At 26.3% G+C, this 25240-nt stretch overlaps 2 protein-coding genes across 3 annotated transcripts; both read left to right on the top strand.

Moving 5' to 3' along the window:
- Positions 1–1439: 1439 nt before the first annotated feature.
- Positions 1440–11432, top strand: LOC113560769 (D-erythrulose reductase-like). Its single transcript, XM_026966827.1, has 6 exons — positions 1440–1568; positions 8620–8786; positions 9172–9418; positions 10644–10758; positions 10999–11209; positions 11329–11432. The coding sequence occupies exons 2-6, from the start codon at positions 8642–8644 to the stop codon at positions 11430–11432; spliced, it is 822 nt and encodes a 273-aa protein (XP_026822628.1). The 5' UTR covers positions 1440–1568; positions 8620–8641.
- Positions 11433–12967: 1535 nt separating this feature from the next.
- On the top strand, positions 12968–21271 carry LOC113560770 (spermidine/spermine N(1)-acetyltransferase-like protein 1). 2 transcript variants are annotated; one of them, XM_026966829.1, is made up of 4 exons: positions 13111–13358; positions 18179–18230; positions 19134–19205; positions 20202–21271. In XM_026966829.1, exons 1-4 carry the CDS (start codon positions 13239–13241, stop codon positions 20351–20353), a joined length of 396 nt encoding a protein of 131 aa, XP_026822630.1. In that variant the 5' UTR covers positions 13111–13238; the 3' UTR covers positions 20354–21271. The 2 variants fall into 2 exon arrangements, with proteins under 2 accessions (XP_026822631.1, XP_026822630.1); XM_026966830.1 differs by lacking the exon at positions 19134–19205 and having other exon boundaries at positions 12968–13358.
- Positions 21272–25240: the final 3969 nt, after the last annotated feature.

The raw sequence follows: 25240 nt of genomic DNA, 5'->3' as shown, positions 1-25240 counted from the left end.
ATATATCAATTATTAAATTATTTTTTTTTTAATGAATAAATACACTAACATTATTAAATTGAAATAACTATAACATTCATTCGCATTACATTATTTATAAGATTACATTTTTAACTCACTTGTTATATTAGACACTTGATTACATTTATCATTATATCACAATATCTTATTTTTCGGATTAATTTTATGAGAAAAACGACAAACACGTTAACTCATCAGTCATCCAATACATGGCATTGTTTAAAAATGTAACTTAATTTAAGGAATGATAGATTTAGACAAGAATTGTGTTAGAAATATTAAATTAATCTGAAAAAGTGAATACCTGATTTCAATTAATTTTTATTATCAATACCTACCTATGTTAAATAAGTACTTTATTTAATTAATATTATTTACATAGTTTTAGAGCTGCTTAGTAAAGAACTTTAAAATGTTCGAGTGATCGAGATAACATTGTTCAATCCTAATATAAAATGTATATTATTGTCATTAAGTATAGATACCTATAGATACAAGTGCAAATATAGTAATACCAATTTAAATTGAATGCACAACAAAAAACAGACTATGTATTATTATTTCTATAATAGCATTATTTATAAAAATAATTATTTTAAATTAAATTCATAAAAAATAACTTCAAACTTTCATAAATCTGCAAAGGAATATATTTAAAATATGTGACTAATAGTGAATGTTTTACTATGTAGATTTTTTTTAAATTAAGATGTGATGAGTTTGGGCGAATTAAAATTGAATATTTCACAAAATTCTCTATGTGTCAAACTGCTACAAATTTGAACAACTTTAACTAATCAAATAATAAAAATAATGAAGTGAAAATAAAAGAGTTAAATGATCTTAATGGATATACTAATTTGTCGTGAAATATTAATTATAATGACAATAGTTTTATTACATGTAAATAATTAATAGTGGACTATACTTCACATGCATTTTTTCTGAATGAAAAAAACATTCAGAAAAGATACTTTTAAATATTATTTCCAATAAAACAGTGGGATTTCTTTCAATCTTCTATATAGTTTATGATTTCTTTTTTTCTTTTTATAAAAATTACAATGATTTCAATAACTTATCTATTACAACTTAAATCATATTTAGTTATCGCAATATACATTGATAAAATACAAAAAAAAAATAAATAATTAATATATACGTTTTGATTTTTTGTTGAAGTAATTGTTCGTCATAAACGTACCTTTATTGATTAGATTTCATTTAAAAAAATGTAAGAATTTGTGTTATATTTTTATAATTTTATCATTATGGCATCTATATATATAGCATTAAAATCATTTTAGTAGAATTTTCAAATGTTTGTAAAGCCGTAAAAAGATATTTGCTATAATTAGGTGTATAAATACTTTTTTAAGAGACCAATATAATACTCCTTAATCACGCGTACATGAGAAGTGACGGTGCAATAGTGAATAGATGAATAGTGAATATATTAAGCCATAAAAGCCGTTATAACTTATAACAAAGTAATATTAAGCCCACATCGGACTATATTTTGTCATTTTGTTTACCGCGGGAATCTCGTAAGTATAAAATACCTCGGTTTAAAAAGTAAAAACATAATTTTATTAACAAGCAAAACAAGCAAGAGCACCACCATGAAAACAGCTTTTATCAATTTTATTTTTCAAATTTCAAACATTTTACGGTACAGTATGAATTTATCGTGTTATCTTGGAAGCATTGACAACTATTTAGTACCTACCCATTCGCTAATACTGCGTACAATTTAAATTATGAATCATAGTACACAGTAACATACAATTTATTTATATGTACCTACAGTGATTCATTTATTAATGTGGTACACGGTAATTTTATAATAGTCTATAATCTGTATCTATATATACATGTACTTACACAGTAGATTCCAGAATGTCATATATATATACACGTATGCGTAGTATTATATTCATATAATATATATATATATATATTGTATTAATTATATTATACGATATGGCTACGGTGAACGGGTCTTTGGTGACTTCCATGCAATAAAATATGGTGTCATTTCCGCCATTCCGACTTCCAACCACGCATCCCATATATGCACGAGCATAAGTAACACCGTCCACCGTGATGCACAAACAAGCTTATATAATATTTTACCAACCAGCTAAAACGTGCGCTCAACTAATTATCAGCCTCCGCCACCGACCCCATCGCAATCACCTTTATATGTATAATACTCGCTCGCTCGTCGTGTAACGTACATGACGTGCACTAACGGTTTTAGTTTCAGATAACAATTAGTATATTATTATTATTATTATTACTGTTGTTGTTGTTGTATAACACGGTCGCCTCCGCCACTATTACTGCCACTGGCGATATAATAATATTAACTTACCGTTTTACGAGTCCCAAAACGTTTTCTGCTCGGTAATAATAACAATAATAATAATAAGTAATAACCGAGTCTTAGAACACCTATGCTACTATAACTGTATGAATAATAGGTGCGTGCTATAAAATACGGCATATTATACAGTTTTCTTGTGTTTGACAAATAAAACGTTATCTAATCGTGTACACTACAATTAGCTCTTATAAAATAAAATATCATAGAAGTAAATAATATAATTTATTAATAATATATGTATCCGATTTATTGTACCTACCAATGGGATTATTGATTTCTTTTTTACTCGTGCTGATTCCGTATGTTGATTACAATATTGACAATAATTAATGAGCTCTTAATACATGCAAGATATTTTCCACGTAACTCAAAATTATAACACTATAAGGCATAAATTATTATGGGGTTTCAAATGGCTCGATGTGGTATTTAAATATAAAACATCCCAATGGTTTTTATGCGATTTTAGAAAGCATAATATAAAATAATCATGTCGTAGTTTATTATAATTTTCAAGTACCTTTAGGTTTTCCACCGTAAGTCTAAAATGTTTTTTTTAAACCATGTCAAATCGATATTGTAAAGTGTCCATCTATAGATTTTTATTTTTTATATATTGAGCGAAATGAAGGACATTATATATTTTGTCGTAGCTCTAAAGTTGTAACAATGCGCTATTTATAAAAGACTACTTTTAAATAGGTATTGTGTAAATTTTAGTTAAATAAACTATACCTATATTATATATATATTATATATACATATTATAAGTACTAATGTGATACCGTACTTAATTGTTATTTGTCTTCGTCATAAGTTAGGTGAAGTTAGGTTATCAGACTTAGGTCCCTTCAAGATAAATAATTTTTAAATTGTCTCAAGAAAATAAGAAATGTCACCTTTTACAAATATTATTTTTTATTTTAACATTAGAATAATTTATTATTTTTATCTAATCATGAAATGACATACCTCATGCCTAATTTTCATATTTAACTGACCTATCTCATTTTATAAATAAAACTTTTTTTTAGATTCTAAGCAAAGCGATGAATGCATTTATTTTACAATGATAAATCTTGAAAATTTTCAAATTATTATGTAATTAGAATTTCATTAAAAATGTTCTTTATAGAATATTTAAAAATTAAATAAGAGGTTCTTTATAAGCTATTAATGAAAACAATTCTATGGAGTAATTTTTTAGGGCTTTAAAGATCAAATTTTTTCGACGTTGCATAAAATAAATATTTCCTTGAACAATTTTTGATAGTTTGTTGTAATAAAAAAATAAATAACCGTAGTTATTTTAAATTTTTACTAAACGTTTATAATATAATGTTTTTTTCGCTCAATCAAAAAACTTGAAAATTTATAACAAGATAACACATTTGTTTTTCTCGTAGATCGGTAAAAATATTTTAAATGCATAGGCATAATTTATTTTTATAAATATTGGAAATTCAAATTTTAACAAAATTCTTAAAAATAACAAACATTTTCAAATCATTTTATTTTGTTAAAAATTTATAAAATGTGCCATTATTTTAGCTAAGACTTTAAAATTGAATACAAAGTTTTTCATAAGTAATTCATACTGAAACTAAGTATATAAGCATAATTCTTTTTATAAACATTTTCAATTCAAATTCGGACAAAATTATATATTTAAATTATGGGTAACAATATTCATTATTTTGTTAAAACTAAACTTGTCAGAACATTATTTTAGATGACATAAAAAATTAACGTATATTATTATATTTTATAAATACAATAATATTTTTAAATGCAATTTTTTTGGTAAAAATTAATTCAACTTGCTGTATTACTAATAGTAAAATAAATTACTTGAATAGAAAATAGTAACATCAAAAAACATATAACTAATGAAATATACTTATAGTGATGTACTGATGAAGACTGATAGGCCGTCTCCGCTCAGAATCGTTTTTCGTGTACAATGAAAATGATATATCATTGAATTCAAATTTAATACATCTGCGTGATCTATCACAGTGACCCACTTGACATCTATTATACAGTTTAATGATACCTATTTAAACATAGTATTAATTTTTTGCTGTTATTAAAATATATTATGTTAAATCAAAAAAATATTATTATTATTTAATTGCATAGTAAATAATATCTATGAAAAATATAAAACATAAAAAAAAAGGTTACTTGAGAATTGTAAATTGTAATTGAAAATACTCCAAAACTAACATTTGACTAAACATAGACACGATTACCTAATAAATCAGTAATAAAAATAGTAATAAGATTTATTGTAATTAATGATAGTTTTGTGACAATAGCGACTTTTAGTCTTTAGATAGTGTATATTTTTAAATATTTCCCGACCACTTATACTGATAAGAAAGGATCTTTTATTATAATCCACGAATTAAGATATACTCAAGTATATCTTAATTCAAGTTATAACCACAAGGGCAATTAAAAATGTTTACTAAATAATACTGACTAAAACTACTAACAAATTTCCTTTGCGAACATTTTTAGTATTTATACATTGATGTCATTACTCATTGTAGCCGATCCTTATGCAAAACTCAGATAAAAAATAAAAATAAACACTTTCGTCTTAACCTCACGCGTACCTAAATTATAAATAATATATAATATTATTATTATATTGAACATATAAAAACGAGATATTCATTATACTTATTTAGGATGACTGCGGCTTGCTCAGGTTCTAGATAAACTAATTTTACCGTTAGTTTTGAAAACTGTCAGCTATAATATATTTTTTGATTAAAAATACTCAACATTAATATTGGACAGTTAAATTTTACATTTAATTAAAAACTAGTCTATATGTTTGGTACCTAAATTCACTTCATCTTCATTTAATAAAAAAATAATTATATATTTATGGGTATCGTTTCAAAACTATTCCAAAGCTTACCTCCTAAGATTCTTTCCCCACCTTCGCCATTGCGCGAAAAATATGACTGAGACAATCAACATTTACCGTCCTATAATATTTCCCCAGGTCGTCCCTGTAATGGATACCTGCCTTAATTCTTGCAAATATAAGTGTTCTCGGGTTTCGTTATCAACGAGTTATGTTTGAATGTTTAAATAATCGTCGGTCGATGATACGCGTATACGAAGTGGACAAATTGACAAATATTTAGCATTTTTCGATTCAAATTGCATTAATATTTAATAATGAAAATAACCCGGAATAGAAAGGAGTTCGGAATTCGAATTTCGTACACAACTTCAATTGTCAGAATAGCCGACACCCTAGGTCGAGGAAACAGGACCTGTTACGTAACGTACATTTGGACGATTCGATCGTCGCGGCACAAGAGAAATAGTGGTTTTCAACAAAGACGAGACACTATTATAGTACGCCATAGAGAGGTAGTCGCGACCACGACTCGTAATGTTATGCGTACTCTTTGATATAAATGGTCCGTACTCCGTGCAGTGTACTCGAATCGCTGCCACTGGTCATATTGTACAGTTTTGTTCATCATCCGTGATGTCAGTATAGTTGTAATAATATTATAACGCCATTCACGATTTCCGTTCGCCGAACGGCAAACGCAGTCAGAAGTATTTCGTATATTATATGTTATAAAACCGTCCAGTATAATAATAATTACGGTTTATCTGTATACTATAATAATAGTTGATTGAAAATAACGAGAGCTGAACATTCACGGTATAGTACCAATATAATATGTATAATACGGTGTTGAATATAATGATATTTGAAATAGGTACTTATGTGGAGGGTATGAACTATAAATATTTTTTTCGCGATGCTTACAAACTGTTATTATAGGATTTCACAAAATAAATATACTATTTTTTCGTTCCGTTCGTTGATGATCTTATTACGGTGGGCTTACCGTTTTTTCTGTGGTTTTAAGCGTTGATTAATTTATTACATCTCGAGGCTGTTTGTTGATTACAGTGAAAAAAATATAAGTAATAAAAATTATTATTTTTTTATAAAACTAGAAGAATCGCCGCAGAATGAAGGAAATCGAAAACCGTACCTATGATCGGAATACCGGGAATTTCCTGGTTGGCCGCCGTCCGCGTTTACGTGCGTTTTGGGTAACGGGGGTGGGCCCCATTTATATTATCGTTTGGCGGTTGAATATGTGTGTGAATGGTAATCATTTTTATATTGGTCGAATGAATTATAAAGTTTATTATTTTATAAACTAAAGTATTTTATGTACCTACAAAAATTATATTATTACACTATAGAAAATATTATAAATTGAATCCAATTCTTCGGTACCTCTACTCACAACGTTTGCGTTATTAGCACAGATTATAATCAAATAATTGAATAATAATTTAATTTCATACAATTTAAATTGGTAGATAGCTAAAACAAAAACAAAAGATTAGACTAATCGTCGTCACCGTGACACCGCCAATAACTAATAAGAACAGCGATGATCGATGGGTACGGTTGCGACGGATAATGCGCGTTATTTGTTATATTATTTTTTAGAATAATGTTAAGAATGTTTTATTAATATCACGCATCTACACTAAGTCTTAAAGTTAATAGGCAGCAATCATCAATTAACTTGGGATTTCTGTTTTATCACTTTCACTCACCTACAATAAAACAATAATTTTCGAATGAAAAATAAAATGGTCGATTGAGTTACCTAACCTCGGTTTAACATTTAATTGTATAACTGATTTATTATTTTATGTTTACATTTATATTACTTAATTCTACCATATTTAAACCCGTGTAGACGAGTTTAAAGTTTAAACCTCAACGGATTTAAAAGAGCGGTCCTACAACAAAAATGTTAAAAAAAACATTTGTATAAAATAGTACTTAAAAGTTCAATGTGTTTTTGCGCTACATCTTATATAATGTTCAACTCCCCACCATACATTAAAAAAATATTTACATAAACACAAACAATAAAAATATATAATACTATTTACTAATTATTGATGTATCTATTATAGTACATTTTTTTTTCAAACCCCTTCTCTATTATGAAATTCTGTGCATAGGCCTGGTATAGAATAGGTAGGTATAATATAGTAGACATATATATATATATATGTCATCATTACCCAATGGCACTGTTAGGGTAAAATATTTGGAATGAGTGGTAAATAACTAAAATAATTATTATCTAGGCGTTCTAAAAAATCATTAACTTTTAACTTTATTACTCAGCTATTCATTTTTTATGAAAACTTATACTTTTCAACCCTAGTTTATTTAACTTTTTTTATTTATTGTATTAAAAATACTAACTATATATATGTACTAATATATTATTTATAATAAGTATATTAAGTATAACTGTAGTTACAAGAATATATCAAAATTAATGTCAATAAAATAATTTAAGAAAATCCTATTTTAATAAACAAAATTAACCAATTTACGTTATAAAACAACATTTTTTTTTCAAGGAAAATTTTTACACAAATCCAGTTTAAAAAAAAAAATTTTTTTGTAGTGTAACTCGAAAACGAATAACCATATGTTGATACTTGACATTTTCATCAAATGTTTATATGATAATTTTCAAAATATTTTTACTCTTTTTTGATATCAATAGATAATTTAAATTTTGTTTTATTCCAAAAAATGTCGAAAAAAATTTTCGTCCGATCAAAAAACTTATTGTTTTTAAACAAATTGTTCTTAAAAATATATTAATATAAAATATAAATATTTAAAATACGTACATAGACACAATTTATTTTTATAAGCATTTGAAGTCCAAATTTGGACGAAATTACATATTTAAACTATGAATAATAGTATTCATTATTTTGTTATGGTAGTCTTCCCTTACGTACTTATTACTTTTACCTATAATGTATATTATTATATTTTAAATACACATCAATATTTTGATATTTCCTAAGCAATGTTTTCAGAAAAAATTAATTCAACCTTCTTGTATTACTAATAGTAAAATAAATTACTTTATCTAATCGCAACATGAAAAATTTAAAAACCATAACATGAAATATTTGCTATGAGTGATATAGGACTGGAATTTCATTGTTCTTTAGATTCAGAATTAATTTTCGTTTACAATGAATTATATGTTATTGAATTCAAATTTAATACATATATCACAATTCATATTGACGACTAACTCGATATGTACTTACCCTCTTGTACCTCTGTTTTTTTAAATTATTTTTTCTGCTTTTAGTTTAGGAATAATAAGTAACAAAATGTTTCGTTCCATCTACAAATTATCAACACACTTGAACAACTGCTGCGTTATGGGAACTTTATCCAGGGGTATAGCTGAAAAGCGTCCGAGTATGGAAAAGTATTTCAAAGACAAAAGCTTCATCGTAACTGGAGCAAGTGCAGGTAAATATTAAAATATTATCATATATCATTCTTATTTAAATTTTTAACATCAAGACATAATAGCACATACTTCAATAGTTGTATTCAAAACCAACAACTCCGTTATTATTTTTATTATACTCATATGTTTTTTTATAGTGTAGGCAAAGACATTTTACACAGTAATATTGTCTTCAATTTGATACGTCGTCTAGCTTTAAAATTCCACATAACTGTTTTATTATTTAGATTGTTTTCACTTTATAAGTTTATTTATAGTAACCTATTTATAAACGATAATATATAATTATGTTTATTTCATTATCTACTAGTTTTCTACTACAAATGAAAAATAAATACATCATCAATGAACTTGTACCATTAGTAAAATTGTTTAAATATTTAGGTATGGGCAGAGTGATTACCGGAAGATTGTTAGGTTTGGACGCGCACGTGTTCGCAATCGGAAGAGATATAGAAAGTCTACCGTGTAAAGCTGGCCAAAAAATGACCAAAATAGCAGTGGACATTGGTGATTGGGATTCAACATATTGTAAAATCCTAGAAATTGGGCCTGTTCACGGTTTAGTTAACAACGCCGGAGTGGCACACATTGAACCTTTTTTGGAGACGACACAACATGGATGGGATCAGTACGAATACAGATTAACTTTTTATTAATGGATAGATGGAATTAGTAGCTGTTATAACAAATGGCACATAGCAAATAAGACAATAAGCGATAGGTTATATACCTATACGTACCTACATTTTTATTCTCAAAATGAATATACAAAACCGCAAAAAATTATAATTTATTGTCTTTTTTACCATACAAGTTAATAAAGGGTAATAGTTTTAACATGTATAAATCCCAAAAAAAAAATTTAATTTAAATATATTTTCTGCAGATAAGTATTAAACATTTGAGCTTTCTGATTATAGCATTTTCAATTTTTCCTTTGATAATTGTTTTACGGTATTTAGACGTCCTTCCTAAATTAACTTTTTTTCAGGTACTTTCTCGTAAATTCCGTTATTATTTAATATTTATTATTAAAACCCAACAGTTAAAAAGTTGTACAAAAAATTTTTCAAACTAAGATATTTTGAATAACTTAGTGTCCGTAAGCTATCTTAGTATAAAAAAATACTAGTCGAATTAAAATTTCTAATATTATAGTTATTATTATTTACCTAATTTTGTATTTGTAATATTTATACTAGAAATTTTATATTTTTATAACGTTTAATTTGAATTATATTTTTATGTTTTATACATAAATAATGATAAAAAAAATAATTTATTGATTTATATATTTATTAAATTTTTACTTCGGAGGAAATTATGCTGTTTGGGTGAAAAACGTGCGACTTCCGGGTTGGGGAGAAGACACAGGGAAGGCGTTCTATAAATTCATGTTTTTCTAGTACTTTACTCTTTTATTTACTTTTATTTAAAGACAATTTCAATTTATGGTCTTAACTTAAGTTTATCATTTAATATAGAATGTTTTTCTAAACATGTACGAGTAATATGATGTATACTGAACAAAGCTATTAATAGTTAATCACTTCTAAGCAAGCAATAAATAAAAATTACGAATGTTGTTTCATATTCCTAACCTAACTTTTTTATAAAATATGGATTTTGGTCACATATGTTTATTAATAGGTATACATATTATCTATAAATTTAAGTGTCATATAACTAGTATGCCTACCTACTTATTTTATTGATTGCCATTTTTAGAAACATCCAAACTCTACAGTAGTTATTTGAGTTATTAATGATTATTTTCGACATTAAAATTGAAAGAGTACAATATTATTAATGCATTTATTAATTAATAATTTAAATGATATTTTTGTTTTTAGTACATTAAACGTAAACTCCAGAGGAATAGTAAGAGCAAGCCAAGCTGCAGCTAGAAATATGATTTCTGAAAAAATCAAAGGATCAATAGTCAATGTATCCTCTACTATATCTGAGGTTATTACTTATCGATAATATTTTATATTATTTTATGTTCATCATATTTGGTATACCTATATATCTATAGCTTATAATTTATGAACACATTTATATTAAAACTGTTTACACTTCGGATTATTTCATATTTGTAAGAATCAAATAGATTGTTCTAATGAAAAGCTTTAATTTTTTTTAAATATTATTCATGGTAAATAATAGTGTATCAGTGTGATTGTAATTGAAAAATTACATTTCTAGAGAGCAATACCAGATCATGTATCATATTGTGCATCTAAAGGAGCTTTGAACCAAATAACAAGGACAATGGCCATAGAATTAGGTCCTCATGGTATAAGAACAAACAATGTCAATCCCACTGTAGTATTGACCACTATGGGGAAGATAGCATGGTCAGATCCGAAGAAGTCAGGACCGATTATGAATAGAATACCATTAGGAAGATTTGCAGGCAAGTGAAAATATTTATATATTTGTCCAACATTTTGCATTATTATTGTTAAAAACTATAATTTTATTGTATAATGTAATATCAGGTAGATGTATAGTAATTCATAATATATTTTTCAGAACCTAATGATATTGCTGATGCAGTGATATTTCTATTGAGTGACTATTCAACAATGATTAATGGCCTGAATTTATACGTAGATGGCGGTTATATGGCTTCATAAATATTTTAATATTAATGTTGAATGTAATAAAATAATTATATTATTTAAAACCTACAATAAAATCTATTTGAATTGTAATAATATGTACATTTTATATTTATGCATTTAATTATTATCCCTATAAGGCTTACTTACTTTTTAGCCTTGAATCTTTTAAGATCATACACCTTTTATAGTTTTATCTCAACCATATTTTTAACAAATCTTCGACAAAATGTTTTGAGCAAATTGCAAATCAACAACTACTAATTTATTGTCATTTTTTACAATTAATTAATAGGTACCATTCTATAGATACTTAATATGATTATTGATTGCTTTAGTTATTTTGTTTGTTTAAAAATCTGATTAACTGATTAAGTGTGTAATTCATCCTTGAATAAACTATTATATTATAATGGTTACCGTTTTATTATGTTATGAACAACTAACAAGAACAATTATAGAAGTTTAGGTTTAAAAAACAGTTTTAAATATCTTAATCAGAAGTGTTTACTCTATCCAGTATATCCATTTAGACGCTGTCGCCGTTTTTTCAAAACTAAAAAATGATTTCTTTTTTTTTTTAATTCATTATTAACTATAAATATATTTTACTAACTTAACCGAAAATAGAAAAATAGAAATAATAAATAATTCGTACTAGCAATTTATCTCTAGTTGATGAACATTTTTTTCATTTACAAGTATCTAAAATAAATTGTAAGTTGTTATTATTACTATTAACTAGACCGAAACATGCCTATGCTAACATACCTAATCATCATCAGTTTTTTTCAATAATTTAGATTCAAAAAAGTAGGTAATGAAAGTTCAATAGTCCATAACGTTATAGTATTATACAATTGTATTTTGTAAATTATGTAGCTAATTTATTAAATTAATGTATTATACTTCGGGAAATCGTTCATAAATAATATATCAGTGGTAAAAATAAATTGAATTAAAAAATAATAGGCATTTTACCTTTTGTTTGGTATGTTATACGTCATAGTTCTATTACTAGAATGGTATTTTAATAAATACTGATACGATATAGTTAATAGAAATAAAAATAAAAATACTTTTATCGGTATTATTTTATTACGTAAAAGTATTTAGATGAAATACTTAATATAGATTATAGACTGTACATCACTTTATTTAGAGGAGCATAATAATAATAAAGTTATTATGTACTTAATTAATACATATTTCAAGTCTCACTGTCAACTTTGAGACAAATGTGAAACATATCTAAAATGAGCACTGTAAAAAACTTAAAATGTTTCAATTGCAACTATAATAGAATATGATAGAATTATCATGTTTATTTATTATAAAATAAATTAATCACGTAACAAACCATTGTTATTAAAAATAATATTTTTATACCACTCTGTACAACAGTCACACATTTTAATCTCAATGTGAACTCTTGATATTTAATTAAATTATCCATAAAATAAATAGTAGGTAGTAGGTACATACATAATATTATATAAGGTTATACTTCAAAATTAAACATTTCATTTAGATACCGTCTACTATCTAGTCAACGTAGTAGGTACATAACTATACAAATTCACGTAGTTCAATACATTTTTATTTGAATTAATTATTAGTTATTTTACTTTCGTAAAGTACATAATATTATAATTTATAATATAAATATATAAATTAATTTAGGTTTTATACATTTCTATAAATAATAAAATAAATATTATACCTAAAAGTACATACATATATTCTTTGCTATAGAATATTCAATATTTGCATAAATAAATATTATTAAAAGTCGAATTTATTTTTATAAACAAAATCAAAATGAGCCGAATGAAAACGTTGTGCGCTATGGAATCATTGGTAGAAGGTGTTCCACAAATTAATTTCATCATCTGCCCAGCTGAGATAGAAGACTGCGACCAAATCTATGAATTAGTTCAAGTAAGATAGTTTATTCATTATTTTACATTTAGTATATTATAACGTAATTCAATAAAAATTATACGTCTTGTATAGTTATACAATTGTATAAGATAGATCTCATTATAATACGAGTATTTAACCAAAATCATTTGTTAATTAAAAAAGTAATAATTTTTTATTTTATTTTTGTAAGTAGACGATTAATCATCTCATTTTTAATCTTATTAGATTCGGAATTTGAATTTTCAACTCTATTTTATATTAAATTATTCACACGAAATCTATTAGATACTATTATGTGAATTCACAAACATAAATAACACTTATTAATATTATTTTATTGTACGAATAGTAATAATTTATAATCGATGTTTTAAGAGTCTGTTTTTATTTTATCATTATAATTAAGAAATAATTAGCACAGTAAAAGTAAACATAATTCTTTTTTTTTAATATACCTATTGTTTTGAAAATTAGTAATTAATTAATTTGTAGTTTTATAAAGTCTAAGATGCTAAATAGTGAATACTAAATTGTAACTAATGGTCTATGTGGAATACAGTTTACATTACTGCATTATACTATTTAAATTTAAATTAATTTTAAGAAAGAAAAGGAGTAATTGAATAAAGGATTCAAAACTAAAAAAGTATTTGAATACCAATATTTAAATAATTTTACTCAAATACTTTACACCTCTGATAGTATATACCTTTAGTTTATAGTCCCAGATGAAAATAATATATTTATCTGTAGATATTGTTCAATTCAAATATGATTATTAAATAAGTACTCACAAATCGCATCTTTTCCATATCAAATTGTTACAATTATTAATATCCAAAGGGTACATTGAATTCACTATACACTTCGAAGTTGGATTTACATTTTTAGTGATAAAATTTAAAATGGAAGTGAACGCCACCCCAAATGGCCAAATGTCTTGTCTCCGCATCTCCTTTCAATTGCGCTTTTCCGTGGTTAGGTCACTGATTCTGAATTCGCAAACCCATAAACTCATAAACATACAAGGTATTGAGATGATTATTTTAATGGTTACTCATATTTTCTCGAAAATAAATAAATCTCTTTTTGTCTTAAATGTTTTTTCATATAACATAAAATCATTAATAGTTTAAACAACATTTTAGAAAAAAATTATATTTTTACAGTTCAGATATGTTTTTATTTTTTTGAATAACAGCATACCTACCTACATTTTTAATATCATATTTTTAATCAAACCCCGTTTTCCGATGATTTCAATTCATAAAATTGGATTTCGGACAAACGGGTAGTTAATTAGTTAAATGAATATATATATATATATATATATATATACATAACCGATATTCGGTATGACTAGTATAATATTTTTATATAGTACAGTTAGGTATGCAGTATAGGTACTTAAAATTCAAACATTAATCTGTAAATATAATTCCGTTACGATGACGTGTTACTACAATCTGTGAACAAAGATAATCAAAAGCCGCTAAACTATATTTAAACATCAGAGAAAACTGAACTTGGTCCCGGCAGGTTATTGGGCCAATAAACCGGATTCGAATTGTTGGCATTTGACACGATGCACGTGTACGGTGGGATACCTGTTGCAGCTCACGTGAAAAGCCTATTGTTGTATAGGTACGCTCCTATTAAAATGGGTAGATAAATAAAATATACGTGGACACCTATCACGCCTATGTGATGAGCGAGTTAACTAAATATAAACTATAATAATTAATGCACGTTGCCTATATACATTTATATCTAGTGATTATGAGTGCACGACTGCAACACGTGTTGACTACAATACTTACCGGCTTATCGGCTACCGCGGCATAACGTGAAACGATGATCACGCCGCGTAGATATAACCACAATAACCGCATAAGTCGGACATACCAATACATAATAACCGCCGTTACATGGTTGTTATTAAGAGGACGGTGTGTTTTCTCTATCCCTGCAGAGTAACGTATAATGCCACAACATATTCCAAAATGTACATTAAGTAGTTCCAATAAAGTCTGTTATTGTTGGCTTAATAATATTAGAGTGGTGAATTGACTTATTATTAAAATACTCAAAGAAAGAACATTATCTGTATTCCCTTGTTGATTTTAGATTTTTAAACATAAATCTAAATACCTTCTATAATAATTATAATATACCTATCCCCTCCGCCGTACATACGTATATTAATAAAATATGCCAAAAGCAAAACTACCAGTTACCGAGGTAAGAGAAAATAAGATAATTAAACATACCTACATAATAATATTATTGTTGATAGAATTATAGTTTATTTAAAATACTTTTTAATTTTTAAGTTGGTTACGAATATGTAAAATTAGTCCTTTTTATTTAAAAATAAAAAGCTCATAACTTTCCTGAAAATTAAAACAATGTGTAATATTCTTAACTTTAAGCTTAATAATAGATCAATTCACTTTTATATTATTACTAACAACACAAAATTGGTCCGGTTGAACGTACATTTTTTATGTTGCCAATGTGTAAGACTGAGACATCACATGTGGGTATATGACGATGACATTTTCTTGAGAGGGCTCGTCAGTATACATTTTTTTTCTGTCATGTATGCGCACACAAAATTATATAGTAAAAACTAATCAACTATCTCCATATATCACTCATATTGTCAGGACATGTGCTGGGAGCTATATCCAACATGGCATTTTTGTATTTTTTTTAAATTTGATAAAAAGCTTAAAAGTATAATATTGTTATTTACATTCATAAAATATATACTTATTTTATTATATTTTATTACATATTCCAGATATTATTAAAATTTATAATATATTAATATACAAATGCGATAGCATACGAATTTGACATATTATGTAGTATACGATTATAGTCTACAACAATATGACATTATTAACAAACTTGGCTTCAAATTCATTAAAAGCCTCAATCCTAACCCGTCTGTCACAATTGTAACCACATTAAAGGTTTTAGACTTTGTTGTAATGTAACTTGCCAGAGAATTCCAATTTCAGACGTCTATTGAAGCATTATTGTATTATATAATATGTATATTATTTCGTTTATTTTTAGATTTTTAGCAGAACGTTAAATGTATTTATTTTACAATGATGAACGTTTTATTATTTTCTTTAAATATTTCGATTTTCAAAAATCAGAATGGTTTTCTGTAGCAAATTGGATCTATTTTGTATTTTGGGTTAAAAGTAAAAAATTCATAAAAGTAAAATTTATAACCTGGAAAAAAATTAAAGAAAAACGTGAATTTTTCGGCAAATTCAATCGATATTGTTTTTTTTTGTGTTATTTAAAAACGAATAACCACTCGAAAAATACCCGACATTTTCATCAAATATTTATATTATAATTTTCCATTAATGATAAAATATTCAAAATATTTCGACTATTTCTTAGCTATTTATAGACATACTAAATTTTCAAATTTTTCAAGATTCCTCAGAAGTAATTAATACTGAAACCATCAAATTCAAGAAATATATAAATTAAATAATTTTAATATCTATGTAAAATAATTCTTATCACGAAGTAGGAAGACAAACCTTAACATTAAATTTCAATGATTTTAAGGAAAAACAATTTTTAAACAATTTACAAATATGCATAACAATATATTCCTTTATTATTTATATATTTATTGTTATATGTTTCATAATAGGTATTACTGAACAATATTGAGGAAGCCACCTAGACCTAAAAGTCGTTGTTTTTGAAATATTAGCTAATAAAAAAGTTAGTTATTTAAAGCTGTAAAACATTTAAAGAATTTACACCTTTTATAACATAATGTATATGTAGACTACCTATATCAAAACCTCGATAAATTGCAAGATAAGTATTTTTACTACAAACCCATTTTTTTTCGTTTCGTAATTCAACTTTAATTATCCTTAGTAACTTAATCGAAAATTAAAATTATACACTGTGGTCAGCAAACTCTTGCAAACATTCATACAGCTTTTTCTAGCTAATATATAGGTAATAAGCATTTAAATGATCAAACCATCTCTAACCTCTAAGGTAAAAGAGATTATAACAGCTGCGTACTATCCATGATTAATAAATATCTATTTAGGCATGATACCATAATGACATTATCAAAATTCCGATATACCTACGCAAAATTAAAACTGTCGATATTAGTTAAAATCACTATAATTAGGTACCCGTGTACGCAAATAATATTTTATTATAAAGTACATAGATCACGAAATAATAGTATAATACTATAATATAATTTAAAAGTATACACCGATGATAACATAAGACACTCGTTGATCGTTGTTTGGCTGTAGACACCTATTTATAACTATAATATATTAAATTTATAAACTAGTGCGACACTGCGACAGTAGTTTTATTACCGCTATATATTACTATATTACTATATATATATTACTGCCTAATACCTATTACTGCTGTGCTATTTGCACGTACATTTTTTTATCACTAAATACGAATAATTGTTACAACAATAACATACACAACACTAATTTGAAGTGGTTTATTATGATATATTATTCGCTCTAACTTACTATAGAGCAGTATAAATATAAACGTAAAAAAAATTATTATTATACACTATCTTATCGCTGTTGCGGGTCTATTGGAATGTGAGAGTAGTTCAGCGTGATTTCTGCACAAATCGATTGATAAAATTATATTTACTTTAAAAATATTAACTTAAAAAATCAATGACTTACCATTTAGGTTCTACATCTAATAATTAAATATTGTACGTATTGTGCAATCTTGATTTTTAAAAACTGTACCTAATTGGCCAATTATTTTTCGTGTTTTAGGAATACTATTCCGAATATGGTATACCAAGCAGCAGACAGCTGAACAAAGACAGTGAGTGATATTTTATTTAATACTAAAATGCATAGGTAGCTAGGTATCACGACTTTAGATAGAATGGTTGCGTAATGCCGTAACGAAAGGAGAAAAAATGATTAGGTAGTAGGTACCGAACGTTTTCCGCCAAATACCAAGATCATAGAACACTCCCAGCAGAATGAAGTTACATGATAACTAACAAAAATATATGATATAAAAAATATATGAATATACATATATATATATTAATATATAAAAATATATGATTATATAACTTCTAATCATTTTTATATAGTGGTGTTTTAAAATTAAATATTTATATCATTATTAATTAAGTATCTAAGGCTTTTTAAAAAAAACTAATAAATATTGTTACAAAATCTAAGGTAAAAATCAACTGATTTCGGGGGAACATTTTTAACATACATAAACATTCTGTAGAATTTAGTACACCGTCCTATGACCATACCATATATCAGCGTTTCCCAACCCATGGGCCGCGCCTACAAGTGGGTCACGGGCAGTGTAAAATTGGGCCGTGGACCATATAGTAATAACATTATCAACGTATATATTTAAAATAATATTATTATATATTTTTATTTTTTATGATATACCTAATAATATTATATATATTATATACATACGTGTATAGGTGTACTACTGTATTAGTCATTAGTGGGCTTCAAAGATATTTTACAAGATTGGTTGTCCTATAAACTAAAAAGGTTGAAAACCGCTGCCATATATTATCTATTCTGTGATCATACTATCTAAAGCCATAGTAGATTAGATACCTATGGACCTGGACACCTGGTTACATGACAAAATATCGCGTTTAAATATTAATTCAATGTTTTAACCTTTATTATAATACCGTATAATATGACCACTATTTAATATTACCTATAATTGTAGCTTTCAGAAGGGACGGATTCGAATCTCAAAACCCAAGTTTCCAATGTTTCATAGCAAAAACTAGAAAAGAAGGTAATTAATTTTAATTTTCTATTTTGATATTTAACATACAGTTTATGTCTCGCGCGTATCTATTAATATTACAAACGATAATATAGGAATGACGAACGATTTAATTAGATAAACATAAATAATGCAAATGATAATATTATTAGGCTGTAAGTGAAACTGGATTTACAATTACAATTTTAAAGGGCACCTTAACAAAATCATTCAATGAATTGGATATTTTAGATTTTAGACATCTTACAAAAATATAGTTTTTTATGCAAGAGACACATAGCTTTCATATTATACAAATGGTCTACCAAAATTCTATACACCCACCACTATTATTATCATAGCGGTTTTTTTTTTAATTGATTACCTACTTATCTAAATGGTATATAACATAAGAATAACAAAACTAAAAACAATTTCATAGTCAACTATTTTCAACTTAGCCTACCCCTTCTCCTATAAAGTACCACAAGGATAAGCGAATGATATATTGCGCGGTCTTTAACCAAATGCTCTGGTCATTTCATGGATTTTCAGCAAAATTGTTCTAACACAAGCCTCCATAAATAAGGCTCTATCCCCCATCTCTCATTTTCTCACTAAAACTGTTTTCACGTCATTATCTATTCTATCTATCCATCTACTCTTCGATCTCTTTTCCTCTCTTTCTATCTACGTTCATATAAATATATCCAAAGTCACTCTAACTGACTTTGAATAACATCTCTTCATAACATAACCGAACAATCCCAATCTATTCTCCCTTATTTTGTCTATACTTGGTACAGCTACTCTTGTACTAGTATACTACCACTAATGAATTATTTTCTTATTTTATCTTTCCTGATCATTCCATGTATTTACGATCCACATACCACTTTGGCCTGCTTATCTCTACTACACTAAATCTCTTATTCTGTTATAATGTCTACTGCCCAATATTCCAATCCATACAACACTGACTGCTTAGAACTTAATAATAATAATTTTTTTTGTGTGTGTCTGTAGAAGACGTTATTATTGGATTCGTGCTATGGTTTCGACCGTTTGAGAACACGACTGGCCAACGAGTGTTCCTCGAAGCATTATACGTTTCCAAACCTTACCGACAGAAATACGTCGAACAAGCACTTTTTGAGAAAACGATTCAAATCTATTGAATGGAGGTGGACGAGTTATCAATCGCCATGCCGCCGCTGTGTTGTATGTTGTAACCATACTGACTATATATACATCAACGCGTCTGCAGGCCCAATGCTTATAATGTTATACATATCAATAGCAATAATAATAACAATAATAACTATTATTATCCTCGTCGTATAATTGTATGCTATTAAAAATCCGCTGCGTTATAGAAAAAACGGAAAATTAGGACAACTGCAAACTGAATAGAACGAAAACAATTATTAATAATAATATTATATTCACATTGTTATATGTGTTGCGGACGTCTACTACAAAAACGGAACTGTAGGTCTGTAGAGGATTACCCAAAGATCGAAAGCGGAAATGAGTGACCCCTTAAAGGGCTCATAGAGACCACCCAAACCGGTCCCATGTCACACGCCACCTTAAATTAAGAAACATCGTGCCGCGTCGATACAGTATTATTTATTTATCAACATACATTGTATCTATCATCACAATGACATTTTATTCCGCGACGAGCTGCTGTACTATAATATTATTTTATTCGTTCTCGCCAAGAAGGCGTTGAGATTCGACTATCTGGTGACACTTTTTTGAACGGATATTTCTAATTCAGCCATACTCACTCGTGGCGTAATGAATAAATTTATTTTATCAAGGATCCACCTCACGGAGGAAACGTATATCTTTAATAAAAAATAATTTTTATTTATTTAAAATAAAGTCTTACGACTTATGAAATTGGAGTCTGTCTTTATACGGTGCACTCGGTTCCCGCAAATATTTCATTATCACATCGATGGACCACGCCGAAAGTTGTCGACCTACAAATCTCATGTTTTTTAATTGTTGTTATTACTTATTGTGTTATTGATTTAAATCATAATGTGTAATATAAATATATGGATGAAATCGAATTGTTTCAATAGATTATCCTTTTGTATATGTACCTATACTGTTTTCACCATTAACAAAACTGGGGAATATATTCTGTATGAATAATTAGTAATTTGAATGCTGCTTTTAACTATGCAGCTGTTGAATTATTACCTAACCTCCTTTTGAATAGTAGGTAAAATAGAAAAAAAATGTCTAAATGGTCTTGTGATCATTTATACGTCAACAAAAAGTCCATAATAATATAATATGTATTGTTATTAAAACATTTAATACATGTAAATTATGTTTTCAATAGAACCTAAGGATATTTTTATTCTTAGAAAACCAGTTTTTCTGGAAGATGTTATTATTAGTCATTGAATTTAATAATTTTGTTTCAAATCAAATATAGGTTATAATACTTAAGATGGGTACTGTGTTTTCAGAATAAATTCTTTTATATTAATAATACCTATATTAATTATTGCATTATTTAAACTGATAGATTTCTTATATTAATATATTTTTATATTGTTTTGACATTGTTCTTTGTCCAAAAATCTTCTTGTATTGAACTTATCAAAGTACTTATCATTCAATTAGTATTTAATTTACAAAATTGTTGCTAATGCAAAGCCATTGAATTTATTTAAATTAAATTTTATTTTACCAAATTTCCAAATCATTTGCTATACTGTTGCTTGTAATTAAATATTTATTGTGTTCTTAGGTTGGGATAAATTATACAATTTTTTATTTGTCTGTTTCTAATTTTTGTACAGGCATGTAATCCAATTTTATCTTTCATGTTCATTAAATTTTGAAAATAAAGCCATTTTAGAACTGCTATTTTCATCAAACAAAATTGTCTTGTCCAATTTCCATATTGGCAATATGTTAGGTATATGTTTAAATGTTTCTACAAACTTGATCATATGTACTACAACACTTGCATCAAATAAAATATGAACTTTTTCTTTTGTAATATAATCACTAAAATATGGTTTTAAATCTGAAATTACGAATTACTAATAGATTTAGCTCCTAAATATTGTGCAGCTCAATCAAAATGTTATTAATTTTACTATTACACCTATATCATGAATTTGAGTTAAATATGTATTCACCAAATTTGCTTTGTCTTTACTTGTAATACCATTTATTAAAAATATGAGATTGAACCTTCCAATTTGAATTTAAAGTGACCATATAAAAGTTAAGGTTTCTTTAGCTTTAGGCATAGCGTCATTTTTACCAGTTTCTATTCCACAAACTATATAAATCAAGAGCTATTAAAATATTCTTTAATAATCATCTCGGAGGCCACAAATCAATTTGATTTTGATTTTCGTTTCTGTATTACACATGTTGACTAAGCTGCAACTGCTTCTGAGAGCTGTCAACCCAATACATGTATTGATTGTTATCAACAAATTATGACTTTCAGTTGATTTGTAGTCCATAGAATTGCATACGTTTTATACGTGAAGAGATAACTAGGTGAAGTGTGTCAACATTTTTGGTACTGAAAAGAATGATGTTAGCATCAGACTTAATTTTTTAAGTAATGATCTTACACTGTTTTTACAGGCATATTTATAGTTCAAGTATAAAAGAATATAGAAATGACACTCGATCAGTTGATAGTTTTTATTTACTATCATATGAAGTCTATAAACTTTCAAGAAACATGCAAATAACTAATAAGCTTGCATACTAACCTGATGTTATATGTAAATTTATCCAAGTAACAGAAACATTTACTGCTGTTATAGTGTTCAAAGCCAAAATCACCAAATTTTACCAAACTATAATGCAGTGGTTTCAAACTTTTATTGAACACGGCACACCGTATACTTCAAAAAATTTTCACGGCATACTGACCTTTTTTTAGATGAACAAAACTGTTTTGAATTAATTATAATTATTTATATATTTAATAAGAAATGTGTGATTGAATGGCTAACAAATATTTTTAATTCTTGGACGAATAGTTGACACATACCCTCATTTTCTTATATCACAATTCAATGTAATTGGTAATTTATAGAAAAACCGTGACACACCTTTGAAAACTACTGCTATAATGTCACAGACATAGTTCATAAAGTATTAAGTGCTAAAATTGCCAACAACAATAAAAATAAAAAATTTTATAGTTTGGAAATAGTAAGCTCGGTAATAAACAATAAATTATTTTTGTTTATTAATTCCTTTATAAAATGTATCAAAAATTTATCAGTTAAAGTCAATAAATTGTAATATAGTAATAAAGTGTAAAATTCTAAATATATACATTTTAATTTGTAAATGCATATAACACTATAATGATTATATTTTTTCACTTGGTTACTTTTTGCATGTTGGCAATAATGTGATGTAATCATGTAGAAATTAACCAAGTGAAAAAACAAAAATTGTGAATTTTTACAACAAATTTAAAATTTAAAAATAAAATTATTACAATTTACACTTAATCTCTTTTTGCATGATGAAACGATATTTTCATTCAATTCAGTTAAATAATGTTCCTAAGTAAATTTACCTTAAGAATTGTCAAATTGTTATTAAGACATTTTTATTTCATCTTTTAAATAGTTATAGTTTTTAATTTTGTCTTTAGTCCTTGAGTAATTCTTAGTAGATAAATATTTTATTATTAAATGCTGTTAGTACACCTGTTGACTTCTGTATCATTATATCCCGTTTATTAAAATGGTTTAAGTCATCTTCTTCAACATTTTTCTAACAACTTTCTTTTTCTGAAATAGAAATCTCTGTTAATATCTTTAAATGTAATAATAAGTACATTGTTGAAATATAGATGTTTGGTTTAGAAATAAAATCACAAAATATTAAGAAACTCAATTATAAATTACAATTGCTAGTTGAACAATATTGCATTTTCAGATTTTTAATTATATATATATATATAATTTTATAATTACACTATCAGAGTTATAGGTAATGGAACGTCCTTTTATTAGAAGACTCATCAGACCACAAAGACAAAAATATTCAAAACCTAATTTATGTTTTGTTAAATACATTATAATATACAATACACATTTATAAAAAAAAAATAAAATAATGTATTAACTAACATTTGTTGAACAAAAATCTCCATTATCACATTAATTTCCTCAACTAAGTATTTGGTCAGTACTGTGTACTGATTCTATATTAGTTGGCATGTTAAAATAAACATAGTCAACTTGTGTAGCATCATTTTACCCATTAAGTACCTATGCATATAATCTGTTATTAAAAAATTCAAACTATTAATATAAATATATAACTGATCATTGATTTAGCAGATAATGATGTATTTATCCATAAAAATGACTAATATCACCTTAAGAAATTATCATACATAGATAAATTAAACATGTAATATGCATGCATAAATATTTAAATATAATGTATAATAGATATTATATAAAAATATGTAAATGTAAACTTAAACTTTTGGCCCTTTGACAGTAGCTGTCTTACAAGTAACAAGTTAGTTGGAAGTTACAACCCTTTACTATACAATTGTTCATCATGGTTTACCAAGTTGGTATTTATTATTTATATAACAGAACACAGATCATATAAATAGTTTTATATGATCTGTGTTTTTATTTCAAATTTAGAGATTATAGAATACAGATATACTCACGATGTAGAAAAGATCTTCTCTAAATCGTGGATATACTATTAAAATTAAAAAAAAAAAAGATCCATACTCATATCATATAATAATTATTAATAGCCATGTATACCATCCATAGAGTGCCATCATATTATGATTCAGAAAATCAGAATTTATTATAGTTTATGATTATCAGTATCACTAAATATCGAGTAATCAATTATTTTATGTCGTTTACTCCATGATGAGTGTATTTTTTTCTATCATGATGTTGATATTGACTTTCTCTTAACACAACCTATTATATAATATATATATATATATATATATATATATAATATATTATTGTTATCTACGAAGTCACGATTTAGCACCAGTT

Source organism: Rhopalosiphum maidis, chromosome 1 (genome assembly GCF_003676215.2).
Source record: "Rhopalosiphum maidis isolate BTI-1 chromosome 1, ASM367621v3, whole genome shotgun sequence".
In the NCBI taxonomy this organism is placed as follows: domain Eukaryota; kingdom Metazoa; phylum Arthropoda; class Insecta; order Hemiptera; family Aphididae; genus Rhopalosiphum; species Rhopalosiphum maidis.
The sequence above is the reverse complement of the archived record's forward strand: the minus strand, read 5'-3'. Positions and strand labels throughout refer to the sequence as shown.